The sequence below is a fragment of the Anolis carolinensis genome, chromosome 3 (assembly GCF_035594765.1).
Source record: "Anolis carolinensis isolate JA03-04 chromosome 3, rAnoCar3.1.pri, whole genome shotgun sequence".
NCBI lineage: Eukaryota > Metazoa > Chordata > Lepidosauria > Squamata > Dactyloidae > Anolis > Anolis carolinensis.
Window position 1 is genome coordinate 111,117,537 of NC_085843.1, and position 15,231 is coordinate 111,132,767.

General features: G+C 42.3%; 1 protein-coding gene across 4 annotated transcripts in view; it reads left to right on the top strand.

The window, feature by feature from the left end:
* Nucleotides 1-4,864: 4,864 nt before the first annotated feature.
* gabrb3 (gamma-aminobutyric acid type A receptor subunit beta3) overlaps nucleotides 4,865-15,231 on the top strand; it is a 169,035-nt gene continuing 158,668 nt past the window's right edge. For all 4 annotated transcript variants that reach the window (XR_010004310.1, XR_010004309.1, XR_010004311.1 and 1 more), the window contains exons 1-3: nucleotides 4,865-5,101; nucleotides 5,650-5,741; nucleotides 6,021-6,088. Coding sequence is in view for 1 of the 4 variants with exons in the window: in XM_062975363.1 (XP_062831433.1) it covers nucleotides 5,022-5,101; nucleotides 5,650-5,741; nucleotides 6,021-6,088 (240 nt within the window). In the remaining 3 variants the exon portion in view is untranslated. The remainder of the gene's footprint in view (nucleotides 5,102-5,649; nucleotides 5,742-6,020; nucleotides 6,089-15,231) is intronic.

Below are 15,231 nucleotides of genomic sequence, written 5' to 3' on the forward strand. Positions count from 1 at the left end.
AGGATTCAATTGGCACAAGTCCAGGGGGAACACCTGCATGCTCACTTGAAAGGGTTTTGTTTTTTTTAGTTTTTTAAGAAAAAAATATTTTTCTGGGAGGTTACATTAAACACAGCATCTATTTTAACCATTAACTGCTTTTATTCCAGGGTACCTATGATTCAGATGGGGGAGATAAATCACCCCATCTGCTTGGACTAGCAATTGCTAGTGTCTGGCATGTATTATCTTGCTGACTCAAGGCCAGTGTATATAGCATTTTTGTTTTCTCAGCAAGGACAGCAAGACCATCTTGACTGTGCTGCAGGAAAAATTAGTTTATCCCACACCCCCATGTGCTGCAATCACTCCAAATGATCCCCCAAAATTGTTATTCAAAGCTTTAAAAAGATGTATCCTTTGAAGTCCACTTCATATAGTATAAACCTGAAATGTATCCAGGAAATTACAGGGACAGCAAAAAAATGCACTGCTGAACCTGCCTGTGAAGTCATGTGTCTTTCCATGCCATTGTTTTAAATGTAAAGTGAGCATGGATGTGTGCAGGAGGCAAAGCCTATGGGCGCACAGCTCTGTGTGTAGGATTTCCTTTCCCCAGCAGATGTCCATCCTCAATATGTGGACATCAGGTGCAGGACTCCTGATGACATTAGGGAGTTAGAGCGCTTCCCCACATAATAACACAGGAAAAGGACTGCTATGACTCCAGGATTGTGTCGTGGTTAGACTACTAGTGTAGCACTCAGGAAACTGTGATTCAAAGGAAGTTACTTGGGGCTAGTTACCCCCTTCAACTTGTCTTATCTTTTCCAGTTGCTATGAGGATAAACATGGGAAAGAGGACTACCTACCACCTTGAGGCTATTTGTAGAAAATATGGAATATACACAGAGCTTAAACCACTTCATTTTCTTCTTCCTCCCCATTCTCCTCCCACTTCCCCTCTTTTACATCTTTTTCTCCCATTCCTCTCAATATTTGGCTGTTACAGAAGTGATTGGGATCTAACATGCTGTGATAAGAAGGCTTTAAAGACAAGTGGTCTTTATAAAAACAGGATTTGAGTCAGCTCACAAATGTGTTCTTAAGCATGCCTGGCAGTTCCAAGTATGGTCAGGCAGCAAGAAAGAAAAGGTGACTTTTTTAGAGGGAGCAGAAAGTCATCAAAATGGCTATTTATTTATTTATTTACAGCATTTATATTCCGCCCTTCTCACCCCGAATGGGACTCAGGGCGGATCACATATAGGCAAGCATTCAATGCCTTTTAACATAGAACAAAGACAAACAAACATAGGCTCCGAGCGGGCCTCGAACTCATGACCTCCTGGTCAGAGTGATTCATTGCAGTGATTCATTGCAGCTGCTCTCCAGCCTGCACCACAGCCCGAGCTATGGCTAATGGAGGCAGAAAAACAAAAGTTATACACATGAATGTAGATGGATAAAAGGACCAAGAGATAACTGGACCAAGTATTAAAGGAAGGATTTGTATTGAAGGACAAATACTGGATCTGGGATCAGAAACAAAGCCACTGCAAGGGTGGACTTATAGCCACAGCATACTAATGGCTGTAGACACCAAGCACTGCACAGAATGCTGAAAATATGACCCACAAAGAGGCTCCACAAGACAATTCAGCAATGGCTACCATTGTTCCAGGGGATACCCTGTTTCCCCTAAAATAAGACATCCCCAAAAAATAAGACTTAGTAGAGGTTTTGTTGAATGGCTAAATATAAGGCCTCCCCCGAAAGTAAGACCTAGCAAAGTTTTTGTTTGGAAGCATGCCTGCCGAACAGAACACCAGAACATGCAGGATTGGTAAATGTACGTACTATAAAGTGTTGTACATGGAAATATTGGTAGTAACAAGAAATTCTTGATAGGATTCACAGTTTGTCTGGTTATGCTGGTTTGTGATGACAACTACTGTACAGTATATAATAAATGTTCCTTTTTTTGTTCAACAATAAATGTGAATTTTTCTTCATGGAAAAATAAGACATCCCCTGAAAATAAGACCCAGAGCATCTTTGGGAGCAAAAATTAATATAAGACACTGTCTTATTTTCGGGGAAACACGGTAGCAAAGAATAATGTTCACAATCAATGGGTAGGAAGGAGTACTGGCAGAACAAGCTTTCGGAGTAGAAATTCAGGGGACCCAGTCAAATGAAGAAGTGCTGGTGGTTTGTGGCAATCTCAAAAAGACTTTCATATTCCAAAGCATAACATTTTGAAATAGCAGAACTGAAATAATGTACTTTATGATGGCTGTGATCTAACTGCACTACTTGGGGGGGGGGGGGGCAATTAATTTTGTTCTGTTGTGAGATTATTATAGTGGGTGGCAGAACTGACCCTCAGTTAGATACTTTTTGGGTTCTATGCAAGACCAGGGCTGTTGTTATTGGGCCTTCATGCCATTTCCCACTTATGGCAACTCTAAAGCAAATCTATCATAGTGCTTTCTGGAGATAACAGTGTGTCACACCCAGTATGTTTCCAGGGCCAAGCATGGAATTGAACCCTGGTCTCCAGAGTTATAGTCCAATGCTCAAATCATTAGATTGCACTATGCTTGCTACTTTATTTCTTATCACTGCATTTTGAGTGCTAGGAAGGAATTCCTGCATGATTATCTGTCTTACCAGAGCCGCGGTGGTGCAATGGGTTAAACCCTTGTGCCATCTGAACTGCTGACCTGAGGGGGTTGCCGACCTGAAGGTTGCCAGTTTGAATCCATAAGACAGGGTGAGCTTCTGTCTGTCAGCTCTAGCTTGCGGGGACACGAGAGAAGCCTCCCAGCTAATACATCCAGGCACCTCCTGGGCAACATCTCTGTAGAAGGCCAATTATCTCACACCAGAAGCAAAGTATGTTCTCAAGTTGCTTCTGACATGATAAAAAAAATCTGTCTCACCCTTCAACATAAGGTGTCTGGCTTTTAGTGGCTTGTATCAAGATATAAGCGAGTGAGTGTTCTGCTTCAGGCATTCAAATATATTGAGCCATTCCTGCTGCACGGACCTGTATTTCCGAGACAAGCAGGATTTAAAAGCAAGAAAACAAGAAATAAAGAGCATCCAAGCAGATGCTAAGACATAGGCTTTTTATCAAAAGGACCAAATATATAGCCCACTGTGCTGATGAGAAACCAAAAAGGGAAAAGAAAGAAAAGTGTAACCAGAGATTTAGTCTTTGTGTCAGAGCATCAGCCAGAGATGAATGAGTTGACTATTTCAATTAGAGAAAAGCTGTCAGTAACTTTTCTAAAGGGCTGGATTTTTTGAAAAAGGAAGGGAATGATTATACTATGTAACAAAATTTGAAAAAAAAATCTGTTCCTGGTTTGAAAGTGTTATTACCTGTTTAATTGTGGGGTGCAATTCAAAAACATGCAGATGTAAGTAGATCAATGAGAACTGCTCTGGTGGGAAGGTAGTGACGCTCCATGCAGTCATGCTGGCTGCATGACCTTGAAGGCATCTATGGACAACACCGGCTCTTCGGCTTAGAAATGGAGATGAGCACCAACCTCCAGAACTGGACTCATCTAAACTTAATGTCAAAGGGAAACCTTTACCTTTACCTTACTTACTTTGAAAGTGTTATACTCCAGAAACTTCATTTTTGTGGCTGAAGGAAGTACTGTACTATGATTTCCTTCAGTTTAGACCGGGCATGGGAAAACTTTGGCCCTCCAAGTGTTTTTATGATAGTACCAATTAGGTAAATGACGTTTATAACCCAGGAACAAAAATTGTGTTACATACATAGTGTGACTAAGTTTGAATATGGGTGAGTTTTATAGACAAAGAGGTCTAACTACTTATGTGGAGAGAGGGGGAGAGAGAAGGTTAAGAATTACTATGTAAGTGAGAGTTGAAAGTGGCTGTTTTTAGGTGTGCATGAGAACTGAGTGTGTTTTTCTTGATTATGTCTTAAGTGTCATAGACACGTCCAAGGGCATGTGGCCCGCATGACTGCATGGAGCGCTGTTACCTTTCCACCGGAGCGGTACCTATTGATCTACTCACATTTGCATGCTTTCGGAATGCTAGGTTGGCAGAAGCTGGGTCTATCAGCGGGAGCTCACCCCGCTCCCCGCATTCGAACTGCCAACAGTTCGGTCAGCAAGTTCAGCAGCACAGCGGTTTAATCCGCTGCGCTATCAGGGCTCCACCCAAAGAATACCCTAGTAATAATAATGAACCCTGAAGGCCAAATACACATGAAATCCTGGGCACCACAGCTAGCGATGCCGAGGAGGAGTCAGGCCTGGCCAGGCCCGTCTCGCGGCCTCTCTCGCGTGGGCGCTGCGGGGAGGGCGAGCGGGACCCCGCGTCCCTCGGGCGCCTCGGTCCACGCTGCACCTGTGGCGGCGGCAGCGTCTGAGGCGCCTCCTCCGCCTTTGCCCCGCGCCTGACTTGGCCCGCGCTCGGAATTGGCCGAGTCGCCAGCAAGAAGCAGCAGCGGCGGCGGCAGCAGCAGCAATAGCAGCGAAGGGAGGGAAAGCGGGAAGGCTGCTGCTGCCTCTGCGACTGGCGGCGGCGTCAGCTGCGGCGGATGTGTGGGGCGCCCGCGGGGCATGGGCTCTCCTCGGGGGCAAAGGAGGAGGAGGAGGAGGAGGAGGCGCCCCTTGGAGCCCGCGCCTTGAGCCCCCTTTCCCAGGCCACCGGCGGCAGAGAGGAGTGAAGGACGGAAAGAGAGCGAGAGAGAGAGAGAGCCCCTCTCCTCCTCCCCCATCTCTCTTCCTCCTGCTTCTTCTCTTCAGGAGCTTCGCCACAGCCTCCTGCGCCGGACAAGGAAGAGGCGGAGGAGGAGGGGGAGGGAGAGAGAGAGAGAGAGAGAGAGAGAGAGAGAGAGAGAGAGAGAGAGAGAGAGAGAGAGAGAGAGAGAGAGAGGCGGTCGCCTTGCCTCTTCCTCCTCCTCGGCTTTCTTCGGGCTTTAGCCGGAATCGCGCGCGCGAGGAGGAGGAGGAGGCGGCGGCGAGCGCGAGCCCCCGAGCGGAGGGATGTGGGGCTTTGGGGGAGGCAGGCTCTTCGGCATCTTCTCCGCTCCCGTCCTGGTGGCCGTGGTCTGTTGCGCCCAAAGGTAGGAGCGGCCGAGGGGAGGGGAGGGGAGGGGAGGGGAAGGAGGGCGGCCGGACGCCTCTCGCGGAGGAGCCCAACTGACCAGCGCTTTCTTGGCCCCCTTTCCTCAACCCCCGCCTCGGCCCTTTCCCCTCCTCCTGCTCGCCCCTCCCGCCCGCCCGCCCGCCCTCTTCCTCATCCCTTTCCCCCTGGCGACCCTTTACTGACCCCTTGCTCCCCCCCTCTCGCTTCCTCCTTCCCCTCCCCACCTTTTTCTCTTACTCTCCCTATTTCCGACTCCCTCTCCTTGTTTCCCCCTCTCTCGTTACCCCTCATGACCCTTTTCTGCTTCTCTATTCCCCCCAATTCTGCCCCCTCGCCTTTCTCTCTCTTTACCCCTCTGACTCTTTCCCGACTTCTCTATCCCCAATTCTGTCCCCTCTCTCCTTTTCTCTCCCCTTTCTTGACTTCTCTTACCTCTCTGCACCCATTTCTACCCTCCCTTCCTCCCCCCCCCTCCTTCCTTCCCTCCTTCCTTCCTCCCGTTTTCTTTCTTTTCTCTCCCCACAGCGTGAACGATCCCGGGAACATGTCCTTCGTGAAAGAAACTGTGGATAAATTGTTGAAAGGCTACGACATTCGCCTCAGACCCGATTTCGGAGGTGAGTGGTCTTGGGCAAAGCTTGCTCATTGCCAGTGTTGTCTGCTTTGTCTGGCTGTCTTTATGTGAGGGTGTTTTATATGGGGTGGGGTGTCTGTGGTGAAGTAATTGAATACAATATTAGAAGTAGTTTTATAATGTGTTTTACTGATATTGTTATTGTCTGAATCTGGCATTGAATTATTTCCATAGTTTGTAAGCCACCCCGAGTCTCCCTTTGGGGGTGAGAAGGGCGGAGTATAAGTACAATGTATATGTAAAATATCCTTTTCTTCTTTAGGCCCCCCAGTCAATGTGGGGATGAACATTGACATTGCCAGTATAGACATGGTGTCTGAAGTCAACATGGTGAGTAGGTCTCTGGTGACTTGGGTGTGAAATGGATTGGGATATTATTAGCTTTCATTTAAGTTTTTTTCAGTGCTTCCATATTTACGGTTATGGGAAAGAATGGCTTCACATGCAATGGGGACCTGTGTGTGTTCAGGGATAAGAGATTTTGAGGAAAAGAGGCCTTTGTTCGGCAGGACAGTTGCTGCTGAAGGACTCTTTAGTGGCAACAGTCCAGCAGCCTCTCAAAGTTCCTGCATGCAGCTTTTTGTTTTTCCTTCTCGAAGTGACACAGTTATATATTGTACCTCCCCAAAGGTGATTTATGGTGGTGCATTTCTCTGCTGGGCAAGGACCTTTTGTTGATTGGAGGAGTTTAATGCAGCAAAAGCAGACAGAGTGGCTGCCATGGGTGTGCCACATGCAGTTAGGATAACTTGGAGCTGGGTGCCTGCTGAAGCATCCCGAAGGGAATAAAGCCAGATTCTGGTGTGCCGTCTCAGGTGTTGAAAGGAAACTTCTGTTGCTCGGCTACATCTGCTCTTGTTGCTGCTTGTTGGGCTTGCAGATATCACGCTCATCAGAGTTTTAAAACTGTTCCGCTTTTATTGTGTGTGATTGATTGTCTCAATCGTGATCAGGCTATACTTTAAAAGCCATGTTGTTTGTTACTACTGCACAGTGTGAGAAAATAATACAGTAAGAAAATGTGTTGTTAAAAGCTTTCATGGCTGGAATCACTGGGTTGCTGTGAGTTTTCCGGGCTGTATGGCCATGTTCCAGAAGCATTCTCTCCAGACTTTTTACCCACCTCTATGGCAGGCATCCTCAGAGGTTGTGAGGGAATGAGGGTGGCTGGAAACGTCAGGAGAGAATGCTTCTGAAACATGGCCATACAGCCTGGAAAAACACAGCAACCACAGTAAGAAAAGTTTATCCTTACTCAAAAGCCTAACCACATATGATTGTGTTGTTTAAATGAGCTTTATTTTAATGCCCTCATGTATGTGAAACTAGCTGTGCAAACCTATACAAAAGCAGGGTTCACTTTGTTCAGTGTGATGTACTAGATAAGGGAGGAAAGGATGGCAACTTTAATATACTTTAGTGAAATAAATGATTACTTTAGAGGATATACATAATCCTAACATCCAGGAAATTTTCTTTTCAACAGCCAATGCAATAATAAATATATATATATATTATTTCTACAATCATGTTGTAATGTTTTATGATTTAATCTGGTTTAGAGAAGCGATATCTACAAGACATAGAAAATGCAACATAAATCTGAAACACTACATACATATATGGCCCTCTCATCTCCATATATTTGTCTGGTATATACAGTAATAATAAAATATACTTCAACCCGAGTGATTACTATATTTTCATACTTTGCATTAATGCAGTAAGGATTAAGAGTAAAATATAGTTTATTGTTTGCTTGTTTCATAATACCTTCTTACAAAGTATATTTTTGTGCAAGAAAATTTTGATTTTAAAATGTCAGTATATGAACTGTTAATTGAGTAGCTGAAGACCTTAAAGTTATTTCTTATTTAACTTCATACATTGCAAAATAATTTTGAGTTTTACATTTATTAAGTTTAAAAGGAAGCATTCTTTAGTGATGCCTGATTGTCTAAAAGGAATGGGGAGGCACAAATATTTATTTGGTGGTAGCAGATATTATGCTGTCTTGTTTTTCAAAATGATGTTGAGCATATAACTTAATGTATCCTGGAAAAATAACAATTTCTTCTCTCATCCATGATGGTTTTTGTTTTTAACATTCTTATTCCCACACTGTGATCCTATTTATTTGAAAATAAAGACCTTTCTTTGAATGTGATGGAAAAGTTCAGGGAGCAGGAAACATCAACTATACTTACTTGTCACCCTGCTTATTGTTATATCTGAACTAACTCCATATTCCATTATTTGTAAAGGATATTATTTTCGAGTAAGTCTGTGTAGGACTACATTGTAGGACCCAGACAGCTAGATGTATGTTACATGTTTCTTTCATATAGATGGTCACTGTTCTCTCATTTCAGGAAGTGCTAGTGTATCTTTCCAGAATATTTTGCAAATAATTGTTGGCAAACAGCCCCCCCCCCCCATAAATAATGTTGATTTTCTGAAATATCTAGCTCTAAATTAAGTTAAAAGGGAAACATGAATGAATGAACAATTATTTAACAGTACAATATATACTGATAACAAAAGTTTTGTGTCCATAATTAATGTTAAGTTAGTGCAGGACTACATGTCTGTGGAGACATAGGGCCCCAACTGTTCCCCACCCCATGATAGGAGGGATTTTAAGTAAGACAGTTACAACATAGATGGATATTATTACCCTCCTAAGCTTATCATTTCTCACCTGCAATATCTTTTTGCCTACAAGTAAGGTCAACTCTGCTGCTGTAACTAGGGAATATATAATTAAATACCCTGTTTCCCCGAAAATAAGACAGTGTCTTATATTAATTTTTGCTCCCAAAGATGTGCTAGGTCTTATTTTCAGGGGATGTCTTATTTTTTCATGAAGAAGAATTCACATTTATTGTTGAACAAAAAAAATAAACATCACAAGCCAACATAACCAGACAAACTGTGAATCCTATCAAGAATGTCTTGTTACTGCTACTATTTCTATTAAAATCACATAAAGAGCAATTAGAGTGCATCAATAATATAAACATAATAAGATAAACAGATTAAGAAAAATAACTACAGTTCATGAGGTATCATATCAAGACATATATTGCACTCTACTCCGGTCCATAACATGATATTCCTGTCATTCCTGATTAATTTTCAAGATTAGAATACCCTTCCATAAAAGAGGGAAAAGGCAGCTCAGATTGTGATGTGCATTACAAGTGACAGGTGATCTTCCAGTGTACAAAAATATTGATGTACTTGCCAAATTTCAGAACCAGAAAATGTGATTCACATGAAGAAAAATGTAATTAATTGTTTTATTTTAGAAGAGGGATCTGTAACTGCCAGAGATCCAAGGAATGGATATCCCCATACTGGATCTTAGAAGCTTACATTCCCTTCCCATGTCATCTGTCTTTATCCCCAAAATGTTTTTTTTACTCAAAGGGCTCCTTGTGGCATCTAAGTGGAGTGAAGAACAATTTCAGGGTTTTTGTTAGTTTAGTTTTAAAGCCAAGAGCATCTGGAATCTGCACTGACAGCCTCAAAGGCCCAGTTGGATGGAACAGAAAGAGGATGGAGGGCCACAGGAAACAGCTTGTGGGGTTTGCACATTGCCCATCTCACACATACACTTAGCATTCAGGTGGATGGTCAGAGCACTCTTTTAAGGTCAATGGAAAGTGGGTTTTGCACTACAAGTCCCATCAGGCCTTAGCTATGGAATGGTGGGAGTTGCAGGCCAGCAATGTCTACAGCAGAATGCATGCAAAGAATGGCTTCCTCTGGGTCAAGATGAGCTACATATGGAGCGAATGCTTTTTCTTTCTTCCTAAAGCCATGACGCCTCCTTCCTCATTTGTCTCCCTTCCAAAAAGTAGAAATACAGTAGAGTCTCACTTATCCAACATAAATGGGCTGGCAGAATGTTGGATAAGTGAATATGTTGGATAATAAGGAGGGATTAAGGAAAAGCCTATTAAACATCAAATTAGGTTATGATTTTACAAATTAAGCACCAAAACATCATGTTATACAATGAATTTGACAGAAAAAGTAGTTCAATATGGAGTAATGCTATGTAGTAATTACTGTATTTATGAATTTAGCCCTAAAATATCATGATGTATTGAAAACATTGACTACAAAAATGCGTTGGATAATCCAGAATGTTGGATAAGCGAGTGTTGGATAAGTGAGACTCTACTGTAATAATAATAGACCTTTCTTGAAAAATGTACCTGGTTCTCATACACTATCTGGCACACACCCAGCGAGGAAGAAGGTAGGAAAGGTAGCCACGTGGAAAGTGAGGAAGCTGGAAAGTGAGAAGGCAGGAAGAGTGCGTGCCTCTCCCTTCTTCCATAGCGGCAGCTGCAGAAGGGAAAGGGAAAGGCAGGAGAAAAGGATCTCATTCGCACAGCTCTTCTATCGCTTTTTCTTTCCTCTTCTTCAGCAAATGCCAACCAAAGGGGGAAGGGACAAGAGCAAGCAGCCCCTTCTCCTTTCCATTCACACAGCACCGGCCAGGAAGGCTAAGGACAAGCTTTTTCTCCCACCTTTTCCTTCCCCCTCTTCAGCAAGTGCCGACCAAAGGGGAAGCGACGGAAGGGAGAGGGGAAAGCGTGAGCAGCACTTTCTTATTTGCACAGCACCAGCTGAGGAAGGAGAAGGGAGCCGCGGCAGCGGCACCAGCGGCTCCCTCCTAGGTCTTACTTTCGGGGGAGGTCTTATATTCGGCAAGTCTCCCAAACCTGTACTAGGTCTTATTTTATGGGGATGTCTTATTTTCGGGGAAACACGGTACTAAATGTTGGGTAAAGTTGAAAACTGTAGGAAAAGAGGAAGGCTGCATTACGGGTGGATAGGGTCAATCAAGGAAACCATAGCCCTGAGTCTGCGAAATTTGAGCAGGATTGTTGATGGCAAAGTATCTTGGAATTCTCCTGTGCATAGGATCTCTTGTTTATAAAGCCTCAATACATTGAATCCAAGTTGATGGTGATTAACAACAAACAACAGAGATTATACACCATAACTTGTTACACCTTTATACAAAAACCAAGAAACTGGAGGGAGAAATTTATTTGACATAATATAGGGAGGATTTTGTTTTGTTTTGTTTTGTTTTGAGTTGACAGAACTGGCTGCAATCATTTATGTATGACTAACTTCTGGGTTTAGTTGTAACAGTGTATTCTAATTCCCCATGAAAAGTAGTTTGATCCTTTATTTATCCAAATGCTGCTGACTGACTGTTTGAGCTTGGGAAGATGAAGTTCAATTATATTGGTTCCATATTCGTTTGTAACCTCATTTCAAAGTGCTCATGATTTCCTTTAAAATACTAACATGCTTGGAATGGAAGCCCTTGAAGATTTTTTTTGTAATTTCACTTCTTTTCTCTATAATCAGATTGAGAGGTTCTTTTCTGGTTTTCCTGTTGGCTGAGATCTGACACAGTGGATTTCTCAGTGAAACAGGCATGTCTTTTTGGAGAGCTTGGGAGTATACAAACCTGATTACAATTTTTCATATGCATAGATTGCTTTGGGTATCCAAGCATGGTCAAATTTTGGCCCTCCAGGTGTTTTGGACTTCGACTCCCAGAAATTCCACTCATCTTACCAGCTTTTAGGAATTGTGGGAGCTGACATCCAAAACACCTGAAGGGGCGAAGTTTGCCCATGCCTGGTATAGAAACTGTTGCTGCACTTACTATATATTCAAGTATAAGTCTAGAAAATTTGGTCAAAAAATCAACCCAAAAAAACTAGGTTAACTTATCCACTAGCCAATGTAAATATTGTCCTTAGATAACTTAAAAGAAGCACCAACCCAGTTTACTATCTCCATTACAGTACCACTTCTGGTCTTTTTACATGTTTGGGCAGAAAAATGGGAGTGGTGACCAGAGCAAGTAGTTTCCTGAGGTGGTTCTGGCACTTTCCTTTCTCCATGGAATGACCCTAATTTTCCCATGGATCATAGCAAAATCCTTAATTTTGGCTCCAAAACCTGTCCTCCACTTATACATAAGGTCAATTTATATGCAAATATATGTGGTATCTGCAGCTAAGCTATCGCAACTCAGACCACTAGTTAGTGCTAGTTAGACCACTGCTGAAAAAGCCCCTCTTGAATCCCCTGGATCTTAATAACTACAGACCAATATCTAATCTTCCTTTTGGTGGGCAAGGTGATTGAAAGGCAGTTGCTCTCCAACTCCAGGTAGTCTTGGATGACACACACTTTCTCAACTTACTTCAAACCAATTGCAGAGCAGGAAATGGAGTTGAGATTGCTATGGTCACCTTAGTGGACGAACTCCATCTCAGCACTGATAGAGGGAGTGTGCCTCTATGACTACTTTTTGATCTCTCAGTGACTTTTTATTCCATCAACCATTATATTTTTCTGGAATGCCCAGGAGTTTGGAAATATGAGGCATTACGTTGCAGTGGTTCCAGTCATAGTTTTCAGGCAGGTTCCAGATGGTGGTGCTTGGGGATAGCTGCTCCTCAAAAAAGGAGCTGTTATATGGCATCCCACATGGGACCATTCTTTCTCGAATGCTTTTAAACATTACATGAAACCACTGAGATAGAGCATCTAGAAATACAGAGCGGGGTGATATCAATACGCTTGTGACACCCAAATATATTTCTCCATGCCTTCAAAAATAGTCTTAGCTAAGAATGGTGCATCTCCCCTGAATGAATGCGTGGAGGAGGTAATGGGCTGAATGAAGAAAAACAGATTGGAACTGAATCTAGACAAGCTGGAGGTGCTTTCCATTAAATTTCCTAACCTGGGGTTGGAGGTGTGTCAACCAGTTCTGAATGGGTTACACTCCCTCTGAAAAACTATTGTCACAGTTTGGAAGTGCTTCTGGGTTCATCTCTCCAAATGTCAGCTCAGATATGATGGTCAGAAGTGATTATTACAAGCTTTGGTCGATACACCAGCTGCGCCCCTTCCTAGAAATGGAAGGCATAAAGATGGTAGTGCATGTGCTGGTAACCTTAAGGTTGGATGTCTGCAATGTTCTATACATTCGGCTACCTCTGTACCAAATTCAGAAACTCCAGTTAGTTCAAAATATGGCAGCCAGATTGATTCTGCCTACATCTACACTTATAATAAAATCACACCACTGGTTTCCAATCAGTTTCCAGCCAAAGTCCATAATGTTGGCTATAGCCTTTAAAGCCCTTCATGGTTTGGGTCGAGGTTACCTACAGGATTGCCTTCCCTTGCATAATCCTCCCTAGACACTACTATCCTCTGGGGCACATTTATTTCAACCAGCTGTAACCCAACTGGCACCTGTCATCCAAAGACTGTGGAGTGACTTCTCAGAAGAGATTTGACAGCAAAGTCGGCTGTCAAAATTTAAGACACATTTAAAGACCTATCTCTTCTGACATGCCCACTCAGTCAATTTTAACCTACGACTTTTAACTTTACATTACATTAGTACTGGTGCTTTAATCTTCTATTATGCATTTTAATACATGTACTGTGGTTTATCTGTGTATTTTAGCAATGTTGTGCCCTGCCTCAAGTCGTGAGGAGAGGCAGGTTACAAATAAAACTTTAGTAGTAATAGTAAGTTTAACTTTATTGTTTATATTGTTTTTGTTACTTTAGAGAAGAAAGACAGACAGATTTTAAAAAACCAGCTGGGGAAGTTCCGCTCTAAAAGGATCATTGCTTTTAATTCAATTTTCTTCAGTACCACTTGCATCGGTCAATATTTTAAGGGTCCCTTTAAAAAAAACCTTGAAACAAATGACCTACAATTTTGAAAACAAAATCCGCAGAATGCCCCTAGGTAAGGTAAATGTTATTTGTTGCATGTGAAATTGTTAGTTGCTGTGTTATTTTACAAAAAGAGTGGTGCTGTACACTTGTTACACCCAAAAGCATGTGTTACTTACATCTGAGTTCTGGGAAAAGAAAATAATTAAAAGCTGCTTTAGATAAACTGGGGGGAAAGTAGAGCCTCTAGTTAACTTACAGGATGACATTTAATCTTTCATGGGGTACTTCTTTCCCACCCTATAATCATAATAGGACCCACAATGAACCTATTCTTCCTCCCTGATCTCAGACATCATGCATCACAGCAGGTCAGCCTTTAGGTTCAAGCAAAAGTCAGTGTGTGCTTCCCTTTTAAGAAACCAGTTCTCCTTTACCTCTTGTAAGTCCCAGATCTCATGTTGCTCCTTTGTGTACAGGTGAAGAAAAAAGCAAAAAGGAAAAGGCCACTTGTGGATTGTCCCCTCATTCTTTGCCCAGTGTCTTGGGGATTAATTGGTTAACATCAGTTATTGAAATTATTCTTTTACTCAAATTCTGCCATGCCCTACATACTGTTTTAGTGACACTGTGGTCCCTCCATGGGGAACACCTTTTGCTCTCATTTGGAATTTTTTTTTCATTTTCACCAGTCTCTGTATATTAACTTAATAAGACGTGGTACATTAGATTAGATCAGAGGTCTCCGTTTATCTTTAACATGAACAACACCTTGATCGTGGGAAATTCTAAAGTGTAATATGGGGTATAGATAGCCTCAGTACTTAATCTTGAAACTGATCTTTAATGTTAGTCAGGGTAGGAATTTATTTTGAATGGGCAATAAAGCACTCATGGTTTCCATCAATTTTACTACTAGAAAGAAGAAATTGGCCAGAGGAATATGTTGCCTACCTTGTCCCAGTTCGCCCACTGTATTTGTGGGTTCTGCATCCATGAATTCAACTGATTGCAGTTCTGACGACTCGCTCTGCTCTTTGATGCTCTTTGATACATCACTTAGAAAAACCTGGAAATATGATGCCATGGATTTTGCTGCTTCACCATTGGCTCTGCAGTGCCCACAAGTACTGGAGTGATAAGCAGAGGTCCTTTGTGGCTCAGTGATGTATGATCCAGCTCATACCTGGTTTGTCAGTTATTTGATTTATATTTTATATATGAGACTTTAGCATCTCCAAATTTTGGTATCTGTGTGGGCCCTGGAACCTATACTTCATAGATATAGAGGGCTGACTGTAGAGTGAGGGGTGAGAAAAGAATGTGTGTCTCAATGCTCTGTGTAATTTATTTAGTTTTTCAAGTAGCTTGCTTCACAGGCCATTGATTGAAAAAAAATGTTTGCGTCCATGAGAACTCTATATTTTTTGAAGCTTCGTGTTTCATCACATTTGTTCTTCAGGGTTCTTGAAATTTTGCAGGCTCCTAATTTTTTGACTATGCTGGATACTGAATGGGATATTCAAAAGATATGTTCAAAAGATATGTTCAAAAGACTGTGGCAGATTTTATTTTGAGAGTGACTGTTAAGATGATGTCTAGGACAAGGAACTTGGGTAGGGATCCTTTGGCCTTCTTGACATTTTGTACATGCCCTTTCATCAGAGGCATAGTTCCTTCTTGGTACCCATTGACCTAATGTTCTTTAGGATTTACCTTTTGGA